This window comes from Colias croceus, chromosome 30, assembly GCF_905220415.1.
Source record: "Colias croceus chromosome 30, ilColCroc2.1".
NCBI classification, from domain to species: Eukaryota; Metazoa; Arthropoda; class Insecta; order Lepidoptera; family Pieridae; genus Colias; species Colias croceus.
The window spans coordinates 1,250,969-1,267,307 of NC_059566.1; the positions used below are offsets into that span (position 1 = coordinate 1,250,969).

Here is a 16,339-nt window from a genome sequence, read left to right on the forward strand (position 1 = left end):
TTTTGATACGTCATTACATATTTTAACATTTACCACCGATTCGGAAAGCAGTATCTACGGAGAAGAATCGGCAAGAAACTCCATAGTTGCTCTTTTTAATCATGTCAGTTTTACAATTTAATTTTACAAAATACATTATAATATAATGCACCTACAATTAAGTATTTTTGGTGCACACGGGGTGCGAATCAAAAATCAGTTCAGTAGTTTTGGAATCCATCACGGATAAACAAATTAATACGTACTTTTTATACATTAAGGTAAATATCGAAAAATAAAACGTCAATGTTTGAAACCCAAAATATTTTATTTCATCAAAACAAAATAAAAAATAACAACACAATACGAAATACAAATTCATTCTCATACCTATTTAAAAGAACATTTTGGAATTTTTAACAATTAAACAATTTTGAAGTCCAAAAGAGAAGTGTATTAGAATATTTAAGATTGTTGCCTATAAGTATAGTTCTCAACTTCACTTTCACTGTTACTAAGGTTGTTATTATGACTACTACTATATTGATAGCTGCCGCCATTATCAGTTCTTGCTGATTCGAAACTATTAGAATTATTTTCGTTTTGCGTTTTACTGTTCGAATTCGCTGAATAAAATTGAGTGATGCCATTCTGGTTATTCGATTCATAATTTTCAACACTTGCGTTACTGCTACTACTTTCTTGGGAACGTGAACTAGATGATTTATAGGATTCTCCGTTGAAATCGTTATAATTATAGATAGGAGCAGGCTGGGGCTGGAGTGGAGAAAAGTTATTTTGATAATTATCATTATCAGTCGCGAAACGGTCAGCGTCAAAACCTGAGGCCATATTGCCAGCATTACCGTTTGAGCTGCCACTACTCTGACTATTGGCAGATGCACCATTGTTGCCAACATTAGCGCTGCTTCCTGAAGAATTATTGCTGGAACTATTTGTATTGGATCCCGTAGGTCCTGATGAAGCATATCCGTTTGAGTTGCCACTACTATAACCATTGGCAGATGCTCCATTGTTACCAACATTAGCGTTGCTTCCTGAATAGTTGCCGCTGGATGTATTTGAATTGGATCCCGTGGGTCCTGATGAAGCATATCCGTTTGAGTTGCCACTACTATAACCGTTGGCAGATGCACTATTGTTGCCCACATTAGCGCTGCTTCCTGAAGCATTATTGCTGGAACTATTTGTAGTGGATCCCGTGGGTCCTGATGCAGCATAACCGTTTGAGTTGCCACTGCTGTAACCAGAGGCAGACGCTCCATTATTACCAACATAAGCATTGCTTCCTGAATCATTATTGCTGGAACTATTTGTAGTGGATCCCGTGGGTCCTGATGAAGCATAACCGTTTGAGTTGCCACTACCATATCCATTGGCAGATGCTCCATTTTTGCCAACATTAGCGCTGCTTCCTGAAGCATTATTGCTGGAACTATTTGTAGTGGATCCCGTGGGTCCTGATGCAGCATTACCGTTTGAGTTGCCACTACCATAACCATTGGCAGATGCACCATTATTGCCAACATTAGCGCTGCTTCCTGAAGCATTATTGCTGGAACTATTTGTAGTGGATCCCGTGGGTCCTGATGCAGCATTACCGTTTGAGTTGCCACTACCATATCCATTGGCAGATGCCCAATTTTTGCCAACATAAGCACTGCTTCCTGAAGCATTATTGCTGGAACTATTTGTAGTGGATCCCGTGGGTCCTGATGCAGCATTACCGTTTGAGTTGCCACTACCATAACCATTGGCAGATGCACCATTATTGCCAACATCAGCGCTGCTTCCTGAAGAATTATTGCTGAAACTATTTGTATTGGATCCCGTAGGTCCTGATGAAGCATATCCGTTTGAGTTGCCACTACTATAACCATTGGCAGATGCTTCATTGTTACCAACATTAGCGTTGCTACCTGAATAGTTGCCGCTGGATGTATTTGAATTGGATCCCGTGGGTCCTGATGCAGCATTACCGTTTGAGTTGCCACTACCATAACCATTGGCAGATGCACCATTATTGCCAACATTAGCGCTGCTTCCTGAATAGTTGCCGCTGGATGTATTTGAATTGGATCCCGTGGGTCTCGATGAAGCATATCCGTTTGAGTTGCCACTGCTATTACCGGAGGCAGATGCCCCATTTTTGCCAACATTAGCACTGCTTCCTGAAGCATTATTGCTGGAACTATTTGTAGTGGATCCCGTTGGTCCTGATGCAGCATTACCGTTTGAGTTGCCACTACCATAACCATTGGCAGATGCACCATTATTGCCAACATTAGCGCTGCTTCCTGAATAGTTGCCGCTGGATGTATTTGAATTGGATCCCGTGGGTCCTGATGAAGCATATCCGTTTGAGTTGCCACTGCTATTACCGGAGGCAGATGCCCCATTTTTGCCAACATTAGCACTGCTTCCTGAAGAATTATTGCTGGAAGTATTTGTAGTGGATCCCGTGGGTCCTGATGAAGCATATCCGTTTGAGTTGCCACTGCTATTACCGGAGGCAGATGCCCCATTTTTGCCAACATTAGCGTTGCTTCCTGAATAGTTGCCGCTGGATGTATTTGAATTGGATCCCGTGGGTCCTGATGAAGCATATCCGTTTGAGTTGCCACTGCTATTACCGGAGGCAAATGCCCCATTTTTGCCAACATTAGCACTGCTTCCTGAAGAATTATTGCTGGAAGTATTTGTAGTGGATCCCGTGGGTCCTGATGAAGCATATCCGTTTGAGTTGCCACTACTATAACCATTGGCAGATGCACCATTGTTGCCCACATTAGCACTGCTTCCTGAAGAATTATTGCTGGAAGTATTTGTAGTGGATCCCGTGGGTCCTGATGCAGCATTACCGTTTGAGTTGCCACTACCATAGCCATTGGCAGATGCACCATTATTGCCAACATTAGCGCTGCTTCCTGAAGCATTATTGCTGGAACTATTTGTAGTGGATCCCGTGGGTCCTGATGAAGCATAACCGTTTGAGTTGCCACTACCATAACCATTGGCAGATGCACTATTGTTGCCTATATTAGCGCTGCTTCCTGAAGAATTATTGCTGGAACTATTTGTAGTGGATCCCGTGGGTCCTGATGCAGCATTACCGTTTGAGTTGCCACTACCATAACCATTGGCAGATGCACCATTATTGCCAACATTAGCGCTGCTTCCTGAATAGTTGCCGCTGGATGTATTTGAATTGGATCCCGTGGGTCCTGATGAAGCATATCCGTTTGAGTTGCCACTGCTATTACCGGAGGCAGATGCCCCATTTTTGCCAACATTAGCGTTGCTTCCTGAATAGTTGCCGCTGGATGTATTTGAATTGGATCCCGTGGGTCCTGATGAAGCATATCCGTTTGAGTTGCCACCGCTATTACCGGAGGCAGATGCCCCATTTTTGCCAACATTAGCACTGCTTCCTGAAGAATTATTGCTGGAAGTATTTGTAGTGGATCCCGTGGGTCCTGATGCAGCATTACCGTTTGAGTTGCCACTACCATAACCATTGGCAGATGCACCATTATTGCCAACATTAGCGCTGCTTCCTGAATAGTTGCCGCTGGATGTATTTGAATTGGATCCCGTGGGTCCTGATGAAGCATATCCGTTTGAGTTGCCACTGCTATTACCGGAGGCAGATGCCCCATTTTTGCCAACATTAGCGTTGCTTCCTGAATAGTTGCCGCTGGATGTATTTGAATTGGATCCCGTGGGTCCTGATGAAGCATATCCGTTTGAGTTGCCACCGCTATTACCGGAGGCAGATGCCCCATTTTTGCCAACATTAGCACTGCTTCCTGAAGAATTATTGCTGGAAGTATTTGTAGTGGATCCCGTGGGTCCTGATGCAGCATTACCGTTTGAGTTGCCACTACCATAACCATTGGCAGATGCACCATTATTGCCAACATTAGCGCTGCTTCCTGAAGAATTATTGCTGGAAGTATTTGTAGTGGATCCCGTGGGTCCTGATGAAGCATATCCGTTTGAGTTGCCACTGCTATTACCGGAGGCAGATGCCCCATTTTTGCCAACATTAGCACTGCTTCCTGAGGAATTATGGCTGGAAGTATTTGTAGTGGATCCCGTGGGTCCTGATGAAGCATATCCGTTTGAGTTGCCACTGCTATTACCGGAGGCAGATGCCCCATTTTTGCCAACATTAGCGTTGCTTCCTGAATGGTTGCTGCTGGATGTATTTGAATTGGATCCCGTGGGTCCTGATGAAGCATATCCGTTTGAGTTGCCACTGCTATTACCGGAGGCAGATGCCCCATTTTTGCCAATATTAGCACTGCTTCCTGAAGAATTATTGCTCGAAGTATTTGTAGTGGATCCCATGGGTCCTGATGAAGCATATCCGTTTGAGTTGCCGCCGCTATTACCGGAGGCAGATGCCCCATTTTTGCCAACATTAGCACTGCTTCCTGAAGAATTATTGCTGGAAGTATTTGAAGTGGATCCCGTGGGTCCTGATGAAGCATATCCGTTTGAGTTGCCACTACTATAACCATTGGCAGATGCACCATTGTTGCCCACATTAGCACTGCTTCCTGAAGAATTATTGCTGAAAGTATTTGTAGTGGATCCCGTGGGTCCTGATGCAGCATTACCGTTTGAGTTGCCACTACCATAGCCATTGGCAGATGCACCATTATTGCCAACATTAGCACTGCTTCCTGAAGAATTATTGCTGGAACTATTTGTATTGGATCCCGTGGGTCCTGATGCAGCATTACCGTTGGAGTTGCCACTACCATAACCATTGGCAGATGCACCATTATTGCCAACATTAGCGCTGCTTCCTGAATAGTTGCCGCTGGATGTATTTGAATTTGATCCCGTGGGTCCTGATGAAGCATATCCGTTTGAGTTGCCACTGCTATTACCGGAGGCAGATGCCCCATTTTTGCCAATATTAGCACTGCTTCCTGAAGAATTATTGCTGGAAGTATTTGTGGTGGATCCCGTGGGTCCTGATGAAGCATATCCGTTTGAGTTGCCACTGCTATGACCGGAGGCAGATGCCCCATTTTTGCCAATATTAGCGTTGCTTCCTGAATAGTTGCCGCTGGATGTATTTGAATTGGATCCCGTGGGTCCTGATGAAGCATATCCGTTTGAGTTGCCACTGCTATTACCGGAGGCAGATGCCCCATTTTTGCCAACATTAGCACTGCTTCCTGAAGAATTATTGCTGGAAGTATTTGTAGTGGATCCCGTGGGTCCTGATGAAGCATATCCGTTTGAGTTGCCACTACTATAACCATTGGCAGATGCACCATTGTTGCCCACATTAGCACTGCTTCCTGAAGAATTATTGCTGGAAGTATTTGTAGTGGATCCCGTGGGTCCTGATGCAGCATTACCGTTTGAGTTGCCACTACCATAGCCATTGGCAGATGCACCATTATTGCCAACATTAGCACTGCTTCCTGAAGAATTATTGTTGGAACTATTTGTATTGGATCCCGTGGGTCCTGATACAGCATTACCGTTGGAGTTGCCACTACCATAACCATTGGCAGATGCACCATTATTGCCAACATTAGCGCTGCTTCCTGAATAGTTGCCGCTGGATGTATTTGAATTTGATCCCGTAGGTCCTGATGAAGCATATCCGTTTGAGTTGCCACTGCTATTACCGGAGGCAGATGCCCCATTTTTGCTAACATTAGCACTGCTTCCTGAAGAATTATTGCTGGAAGTATTTGTAGTGGATCCCGTGGGTCCTGATGAAGCATATCCGTTTGAGTTGCCACTACTATAACCATTGGCAGATGCACCATTGTTGCCCACATTAGCACTGCTTCCTGAAGAATTATTGCTGGAAGTATTTGTAGTGGATCCCGTGGGTCCTGATGCAGCATTACCGTTTGAGTTGCCACTACCATAACTATTGGCAGATGCACCATTATTGCCAACATAAGCGCTGCTTCCTGAATAGTTGCCGCTGGATGTATTTGAATTGGATCCCGTGGGTCCTGATGAAGCATATCCGTTTGAGTTGCCACTGCTATTACCGGAGGCAAATGCCCCATTTTTGCCAACATTAGCGTTGCTTCCTGAATAGTTGCCGCTGGATGTATTTGAATTGGATCCCGTGGGTCCTGATGAAGCATATCCGTTTGAGTTGCCACTGCTATTACCGGAGGCAGATGCCCCATTTTTGCCAACATTAGCACTGCTTCCTGAAGAATTATTGCTGGAAGTATTTGAAGTGGATCCCGTGGGTCCTGATGAAGCATATCCGTTTGAGTTGCCGCTACTATAACCATTGGCAGATGCACCATTGTTGCCCACATTAGCACTGCTTCCTGAAGAATTATTGCTGGAAGTATTTGTAGTGGATCCCGTGGGTCCTGATGCAGCATTACCGTTTGAGTTGCCACTACCATAGCCATTGGCAGATGCACCATTATTGCCAACATTAGCGCTGCTTCCTGAATAGTTGCCGCTGGATGTATTTGAATTTGATCCCGTGGGTCCTGATGAAGCATATCCGTTTGAGTTGCCACTGCTATTACCGGAGGCAGATGCCCCATTTTTGCCAACATTAGCACTGCTTCCTGAAGAATTATTGCTGGAAGTATTTGTAGTGGATCCCGTGGGTCCTGATGAAGCATAACCGTTTGAGTTGCCACTACTATAACCATTGGCAGATGCACCATTGTTGCCCACATTAGCACTGCTTCCTGAAGAATTATTGCTCGAAGTATTTGTAGTGGATCCCGTGGGTCCTGATGCAGCATTACCGTTTGAGTTGCCACTACCATAGCCATTGGCAGATGCACCATTATTGCCAACATTAGCACTGCTTCCTGAAGAATTATTGCTGGAACTATTTGTAGTGGATCCCGTGGGTCCTGATGCAGCATTACCGTTTGAGTTGCCACTACCATAACCATTGGCAGATGCACCATTATTGCCAACATTAGCGCTGCTTCCTGAAGCATTATTGCTGGAACTATTTGTAGTGGATCCCGTGGGTCCTGATGAAGCATAATCGTTTGAGTTGCCACTACCATAACCATTGGCAGATGCACTATTGTTGCCTACATTAGCACTGCTTCCTGAAGAATTATTGCTGGAAGTATTTGTAGTGGATCCCGTGGGTCCTGATGCAGCATTACCGTTTGAGTTGCCACTACCATAGCCATTGGCAGATGCACCATTATTGCCAACATTAGCACTGCTTCCTGAAGAATTATTGCTGGAACTATTTGTAGTGGATCCCGTGGGTCCTGATGCAGCATTACCGTTTGAGTTGCCACTACCATAACCATTGGCAGATGCTTCATTGTTACCAACATTAGCGTTGCTACCTGAATAGTTGCCGCTGGATGTATTTGAATTGGATCCCGTGGGTCCTGATGCAGCATTACCGTTTGAGTTGCCACTACCATAAACATTGGCAGATGCACCATTATTGCCAACATTAGCGCTGCTTCCTGAATAGTTGCCGCTGGATGTATTTGAATTGGATCCCGTGGGTCCCGATGAAGCATATCCGTTTGAGTTGCCACTGCTATTACCGGAGGCAGATGCTCCATTTTTGCCAACATTAGCACTGCTTCCTGAAGAATTATTGCTGGAAGTATATGAATTGGATCCCGTGGGTCCTGATGAAGCATATCCCTTTGAGTTGCCACTGCTATTACCGGAGGCAGATGCCCCATTTTTGCCAACATTAGCACTGCTTCCTGAAGAATTATTGCTGGAAGTATTTGTAGTGGATCCCGTGGGTCCTGATGAAGCATATCCGTTTGAGTTGCCACTGCTATAACCGGAGGCAGATGCCCCATTTTTGCCAACATTAGCGTTGCTTCCTGAATGGTTGCTGCTGGATGTATTTGAATTGGATCCCGTGAGTCCTGATGAAGCATATCCGTTTGAGTTGCCACTGCTATTACCGGAGGCGGATGCCCCATTTTTGCCAACATTAGCGTTGCTTCCTGAATAGTTGCCGCTGGATGTATTTGAATTGGATCCCGTGGGTCCTGATGAAGCATATCCGTTTGAGTTGCCACTGCTATTACCGGAGGCAGATGCCCCATTTTTGCCAACATTAGCACTGCTTCCTGAAGAATTATTGCTGGAAGTATTTGTAGTGTATCCCGTGGGTCCTGATGAAGCATATCCGTTTGAGTTGCCACTACTATAACCATTGGCAGATGCACCATTGTTGCCCACATTAGCACTGCTTCCTGAAGAATTATTGCTGGAAGTATTTGTAGTGGATCCCTTGGGTCCTGATGCAGCATTACCGTTTGAGTTGCCACTACCATAGCCATTGGCAGATGCACCATTATTGCCAACATTAGCACTGCTTCCTGAAGAATTATTGCTGGAACTATTTGCATTGGATCCCGTGGGTCCTGATGCAGCATTACCGTTGGAGTTGCCACTACCATAACCATTGGCAGATGCACCATTATTGCCAACATTAGCGCTGCTTCCTGAATAGTTGCCGCTGGATGTATTTGAATTTGATCCCGTGGGTCCTGATGAAGCATATCCGTTTGAGTTGCCACTGCTATTACCGGAGGCAGATGCCCCATTTTTGCCAACATTAGCACTGCTTCCTGAAGAATTATTGCTGGAAGTATTTGAAGTGGATCCCGTGGGTCCTGATGCAGCATTACCGTTGGAGTTGCCTTTACCATAACCATTGGCAGATGCACTATTGTTGCCAACATTAGCACTGCTTCCTGAAGCATTATTGCTGGAACTATTTGTAATGGATCCCGTGGGTCCTGATGAAGCATAACCGTTTGAGTTGCCACTACCATAACCATTGGCAGATGCACTATTGTTGCCTACATTAGCACTGCTTCCTGAAGAATTATTGCTGGAAGTATTTGTAGTGGATCCCGTGGGTCCTGATGCAGCATTACCGTTTGAGTTGCCACTACCATAACCATTGGCAGATGCACCATTATTGCCAACATTAGCGCTGCTTCCTGAATAGTTGCCGCTGGATGTATTTGAATTGGATCCCGTGGGTCCTGATGAAGCGTATCCGTTTGAGTTGCCACTGCTATTACCGGAGGCAAATGCCCCATTTTTGCCAACATTAGCACTGCTTCCTGAAGAATTATTGCTGGAAGTATTTGTAGTGGATCCCGTGGGTCCTGATGAAGCATAACCGTTTGAGTTGCCACTACTATAACCATTGGCAGATGCACCATTGTTGCCCACATTAGCACTGCTTCCTGAAGAATTATTGCTAGAACTATTTGTAGTGGATCCCGTGGGTCCTGATGCAGCATTACCGTTTGAGTTGCCACTACCATAGCCATTGGCAGATGCACTATTGTTGCCAACATTAGCACTGCTTCCTGAAGCATTATTGCTGGAACTATTTGTAGTGGATCCCGTGGGTCCTGATGAAGCATAACCGTTTGAGTTGCCACTACCATAACCATTGGCAGATGCACTATTGTTGCCTACATTAGCGCTGCTTCCGGAAGCATTATTGCTGGAACTATTTGTAGTGGATCCCGTGGGTCCTGATGCAGCATTACCGTTGGAGTTGCCACTACCATAACCATTGGCAGATGCACCATTATTGCCAACATTAGCGCTGCTTCCTGAATAGTTGCCGCTGGATGTATTTGAATTTGATCCCGTGGGTCCTGATGAAGCATATCCGTTTGAGTTGCCACTGCTATTACCGGAGGCAGATGCCCCATTTTTGCCAACATTAGCACTGCTTCCTGAAGAATTATTGCTGGAAGTATTTGTAGTGGATCCCGTGGGTCCTGATGAAGCATAACCGTTTGAGTTGCCACTACTATAACCATTGGCAGATGCACCATTGTTGCCCACATTAGCACTGCTTCCTGAAGAATTATTGCTAGAACTATTTGTAGTGGATCCCGTGGGTCCTGATGCAGCATTACCGTTTGAGTTGCCACTACCATAGCCCTTGGCAGATGCACTATTGTTGCCAACATTAGCACTGCTTCCTGAAGCATTATTGCTGGAACTATTTGAATTGGATCCCGTGGGTCCTGATGAAGCATATCCGTTTGAGTTGATACTACCATAACCATTGGCAGATCCTCCATCTACTTCATTATTCGCGTAATTGCCAGCGTCACCATATGAGTTATCATTATTGGGGCTGTCAGCATTGCCGGAACCATATACGTTGCTCTGGGAATTACTGTTGCTCCCACTTTTAGCAATATAACCCGAATTACCGAATAGTCTGTAGAACGGTGATGTCGACGATTTGGTGAAATCTTCTAAGCTGATGATGAAGTAGAAGTTTGGAGGCGCTCCATCATTCTGGCAGACTGGTTTTGTTCCAGTATTGTCTGAAACATTAGATTTTTTATCAGTTAGAACAAGAATAGGATGATTAAGAAAGGAAATTCATTTCAATTTTCAAACAAATATACAAGAGGGAAATGAAACAATTACCTATGTAAAATACAATTACATACACATACAATAAAATATGTTATACCTACAGTTTAGTATTAGGTACAACAAAAAGAATTGATAGTCCATGATATTTTTAAGTTTATTTAACATATTTTAGTAGTGATAATTCAATTAAAAAATGTATAATCGATGATAGCCATACTAATACTAGATAATAATATCTGTCTGTTACTCAATCACGCCTTAACTATTGAACCAATTTGCATGAAATTTGGTATAGAGATATTTTGATACCCGAGAAAGGACATAGGCTACTTTTTACCCCGGGACATAGGAAAGGTTATTCTGGAAATCCCACGGGAACGGGAACTATGCGGGTTTTTCTTTGACTGCGCAGGCGAAGCTGCGGGTGGAAAGCTAGTTATATGTATATACAAACAAGAGGTGTATAATAGTAAAAGATTTTAATAGCCACATGATACCACTCTAATCTGAATAGGCCTTATGAATACTTACATCTTGGCAAAGCCGAGGCTTGTGATGATATCACCTGAAAAAAAAAAAAACATTTAGGTAAATAAATTAAACATTAGCCAAAATCAAGACCATAGGAGCTTGTATTAAATTTCTACTTATATGAATAAATAAAAAAAAATATTCATACTTCTATATGAATAAAAGGGAAAGACTAATTTGTCGTTTGAAAGCGCTAAAAGTATTGAATCTATCAAATAAAAAATAAAAACACGGCCTTATGTAAGCTGCCAATGGGGAATATTCATGTTTTTCTTTTTTGTCTTAAATTAATAGTTTACTATTTTATAACGTAGAAAAAAATATTAATGGGCTTCAAAATACTCTAGATATTTTTAAAAATGAAATTTAAAACTTTTAAAAAATGTAAGCAGTTCAAACGCCGCCATTGTGCGCGCGCTTTGCGTGACGTCACATGACACGTCCAGTGGGTGTTTACTATGGCTGTTTTCCAATTACAGAGCATAATGCGACTCAGTGGCGCACAATGCCGAATTATGCTGATGCTTAATTGGAACGTGAAACGCACCAGCAGGTTGCGCTAAGTTCAGTGTTGAAAAAAAAAAAATATTCATAGAGTTAGCAATAACCTCATTAATGTGTAAATAAAGTGGTATACATAATAATTGGTTGAAAACTATTTACGGTTATTTTAAGTAATTTGGATTTACCTTCATCCATACTTATATTGATTTTTTTAACACAATTTGAATTAACTTTGATTATTTCGAAAGAAACGAAAGCTTTAAATATTTTCCAACAATTAATAATTACTTACGATAAATCGATTGCACGCATCAATTCACGCGCATTACTTTTAAGAGTGCTCAATTGTGCGAAGCATTGCTGCAATTGGAACATTCAACGCTAAGCATTATGCCGCATAATGCGCTCTAGTGCTGTAATTGGAAAACACGGCTTGTGTTTACTATGGAGTATGGAGTGATGATTCATACAATGTCGTGTCAAATGACGTCACATTTCGTTCGACCAGTGGTGGCGCGTTCTGGCAGTTTGAATTTCGCTCACTTATTTTGCACTTTTTGAATATTATTTTAGGGGTTTAAATAAAAATTAAATAAAAAAAAAATCCTTTTCATTATAATATTACGATAATAAGTATTCGAGAAAAAAATATTTTAGGCCATTTAAAATTTTATGCATATTCCCTATTGCCATACATGCTAAAGTCAGTCAGTACAGGGTACATGAGCAAATCATAGGTAGGCTCAAAAAACCTCCCCACAGGTAGACCTGGGGACACAGGGAATCTATTCCCACCTTACGGTCTACCTGCGCAGGTATACCTGTACAGGTATATTTGTCAGCCCCCCTAGACAAGTGGCTTTCTATTAGCGTAACGTTTGATAGAATAGATTATGAATGTATGAGATTGACTGCTGTCGATACATTTATCTACAGCTTACGTCAATCTCATACATTCGTAGTCTATTCTATTGAACGCTACGCTAACAGAAAGCCACTTGGCTAGGGGGGCTGGAAGAATTTTTTCAAATCGGCCCAGTAGTTCTTGAGATTAGCGCGTTCAAACAAACAAACAAACTCTTCAGCTTTATAATATTAGTATAGATTTAATATAAATAAAAACATTTGTAGAAAATAAATGAAAAAGTGTTTTTTTTGTCTAAACTTAAAAATAAACTGGATAACTTACCAAAAGCAAAAATGCTAATGTGGAAGACATCTTGGTGACTATGGTAACCCTAGCGCATCCCGCCCTTATATATGAAAAAAAAGAATGCACTTCAAAATTCTATAATGCATCTGTGCAAATAATTTTGACAAGCGCTTAATGTTTTTATTCAATAATTATTAATTTATGTAATGTTGTGTAAACGATACATTATTTATGTGATATTTGACTTTGCAGTCATTATTCTGATCGGTCGCAGTGTGAACTTTTGTGGATGCATTTTTGAGTTCGAATTTTTACATTGAAAATAAGTTGAAAAGTCAATTTTATTCAACAAGACAGTAATAGCTGTAATTTTATTCAACAGTTAATTTTTATACATTGAAACATTTACAAATTACATTTGTCAAAATATTTTTTTTTTCGAAAAGTTTGAAAAGTAAATGGATTTTTTTATTATTTTTGTAACTCTTTAACGTAAAAACCATTAAACGAATTTGGATAATACCTTTCGGAAACATAGATTACTAGAAATTTAGACCGTGGCTTCGCCTGTATTGTCTAAACCCTTATTAATAAAATTTTCAATATCTTGTGGCTAATAGAAACTTTCGTTTGTTACTCTTTCACGCAAATACTACGGAACCGATTACAATGAAATTTAGCACACATATATAGGGTAACTTGGATTAACACATAGAATAGGTTTTATCCCGGAAATTCCACGGGTATGACGAACTATGCGGCGTTTTCTTTGAAAACAATATTATTGATAAAAATACAAATTATAAACCTACTCTGTCACATTTGTCTTATTATTTGTATTCCTTTCTATTGGCGTAGGTATTGTTTTGTTAAAGTAGATTATTAATAATGTGATAGGTACCTGTATTTTATTTTTACACTAGCCGCCCCACTTCCGCCCGCGGCTTCGCCAGCGCAGTCAAAGAAAAACTCGCATAGTTTCCGTTCCCTCGGGATATCCGGGAATGCGTCATTTTCCCGCGATAAAAAGTAGCCTCGGGTATCAAAATATCTCCATACCAAATTTCATGAAAATTGGTTCAGTAGTTTAGGCGTGATTGAGTAACAGACAGACAGACAGACAGACAGAGTTACTTTCGCATTTATAATATTAGTAGGTATGGATAAGTACATAGATTCTTCTATGTATGTAAAAATAAAATGAATAAACAATGTTTAATTCATTATTTCTCTTACCTCCTTACTAATCAGAAAATCGGATCCATAGTTTTTTTTTATTATCTCTATAAGCATAAAAAATAAAAAATAAATTCTCTGATTGTTGCCCTCCAAGTTTTCTCAATTAGCCACAAGATGGCGTCGTATGAAGCGTCCGTAAATTCATAGCATTGAAAATTTTAATTATTGGGTTTAGACAATATAGGCGAAGCCGCGGACTATGTTTCGGAAAAGTATTACCCAAATTCGTTTAATGGTTTTTACGTGAAAGAGTAACAAATATATAAAAAAAATCCATTTAGGTACTATTTAAACTTATCGACAAAAAAAATATTTTGACTAATTTGTAAATGTTTACTGGATGTATGTACATATTATGTATAAAAATTATTAATTTATAATAATATATTATGTATCTAGTTACTGCAATACAAGTACAATTATTCATAAAAATTAGGGATACCTATCTAATATAAAGGCTAATTTACAATTCATTGTGAAACCAATTTAAAAAAAAAAATTCTCTACAAGATTTCCGCCCGCGGCTTCGCCCGCGTTTGCAAAGGAAAACCCGCATAGTTCCCTTTCCCGTGGGATTTCCGGGATAAAAACTATCCTATGTGTTAATCCAAGCTACCCTCTATATGTGTACTAAATTTCATTGTAATCGGTTCAGTAGTTTTTACGTGAAAGAATAACAAACATCCAGAAAAACATTTAAATATTTTATAGCACATTGTACCTACACTCAATATCTATAATATTCTGGTTATGACTTCGATGTATATTTTTATCACACGTATTTATATATTTATTAACACAATATGTATATTTATTTAAAAATAGATATTACTATTTATTATTTATTATATTATTTCCTCTTTTTATATTTATTTATTATATTGAATACATTAGATTAGATCGTTTTTTATTATTAGGTGTCGCTGAAAATCAGCTCTGCAATGAAAGCCTATGCTTTTCATTGTAAAATGCTGAGCGGCAATCCTTTTAGCATGTAGGTTGTTAGATTAAGTGATTGTAAGTACATAAATTGTTAATTTTAATATTGCCTACCTGCTAATAAAGAGTTTATTATTATTATTTATCCATACATCCATACAAACTTTCGCATTTATAATATTAAGTAGGATGTGTGCTAAATTTCATTGTAATCGGTTCAGTAGTATTTGCGTGAAAGAGTAACAAACAAACACACATCCTCACAAACTTTCGCATTTATAATATTAGTAGGATAGGATAGAAATGTATTAGGTTTTATCATGAACCAATATAGTTTTATACCCGCGGTCAGATAGCTAGCTATTAATAAAATAATACCTGACTAATAACACAAACACCTACCATAAAGTTTTACGTGATTTTTTACGTGTTAAAAGTTATTTTAGTCTCAGGTTGTATATAAAATTATTTATTATGTTTCCGCTAGGGGCCATGTGGTGTTGAAGCGTGCGTTGTTTGTTAACCACACTTTCTGCTTTTTGTAGGATATAATATTATAAAAAGACAAAGAAATTAAAAAAAAAATGTTTTAACTTTTGTGTGATTGCTTTATATGTATTTTGAATCTAACATAGTTTTTTTGATGCTTTATATAGGATGCTTTCCACTCACAGCTTCGCCCGCTTTGCCTAAAACCTAATAAAGTAAGTAAGTATACACTTAAACTTTCCTCTTGAAACACTCTATTTATAAAAAAAAACGCTTCAAAAACCGTAGTGTAGTTTTAACGATTTATCATTTAAGCATAGGGGCATAGGGACAGAAAAAACAACTTTGTTTTATACTATGTAGTGATAAGACAAATAGAAATGAATAAGTATAGGACTATTCTCTTAATCTAAATATGACGTCTGAATATATGTCTAAAATCTAATTCTAAGCTTGATAATGCGTATAACATATAACTAAAAGGTAGATAATATTATGAAAATAAGTAGGTAAACACATGAGTTCTGAGAGATGAGTTCAATATTTCGGTTGTAAGTTTTACTTTAACTACTAAAATGATTATGAAAAAAAAAAGTTGATGAATAATCACAATTCACAGTGGCGGTTTTTTTTTATTTTTTATGAAAAACATATTATCACAAAGAGGAAATATTTTATTTACTTGTTAGTTTGATATAAAACACACCTTCACCGAGTTTTTTTATTCCGGGTCAATTCTAGTTTTATTAATAATACAGTTACTATTTACTACCACTATTCGTTAAAAAACGCAAAATTAGTTTTATACTAACTTTAAATATTTAATGGGACATATCCCACTAAACCCAAAAGCATGGTCACCCGAACACCAGACTCAGTATCTTCGTATAATTTGTTTTATAGCCTAAATTCAAGATACTTTGATGTCTGGTAAATCGATTGATAATTAGATTTGGCCCAGAGTGATGCTTGGGACATAGTTTGTTGTTCGAATCAAGTTTAATTTACTTTATTTGCCTGATCTTTTTCAGATTATTATGATTAACTAGAACTAGGGCTGATTTTTCAATCCTTGGTTAAAACTTATTCATC

At 39.9% G+C, this 16,339-nt stretch overlaps 1 protein-coding gene across 1 annotated transcript; it reads right to left on the minus strand.

The window, feature by feature from the left end:
• Positions 1 to 444: 444 nt before the first annotated feature.
• LOC123704513 (hornerin-like) lies at positions 445 to 12,646 on the minus strand. Its single transcript, XM_045652894.1, has 3 exons — positions 12,617 to 12,646; positions 10,924 to 10,957; positions 445 to 10,337 (listed from the first exon to the last, which is right to left on the minus strand). The coding sequence occupies exons 1-3, from the start codon at positions 12,644 to 12,646 to the stop codon at positions 445 to 447; spliced, it is 9,957 nt and encodes a 3,318-aa protein (XP_045508850.1).
• Between the last annotated feature and the right edge of the window lie 3,693 nt (positions 12,647 to 16,339).

Coding starts and splice junctions, on each gene's coding strand:
- LOC123704513 (XM_045652894.1), bottom strand. CDS start 12,646: ATGTCTTCCACATTAGCATTTTTGCTTTTG. Junction 10,958..12,616: donor CATTAGCATTTTTGCTTTTG/GTAAGTTATCCA, acceptor TTTTTTTTTCAG/GTGATATCATCACAAGCCTC. Junction 10,338..10,923: donor AGCCTCGGCTTTGCCAAGAT/GTAAGTATTCAT, acceptor CTAATGTTTCAG/ACAATACTGGAACAAAACCA.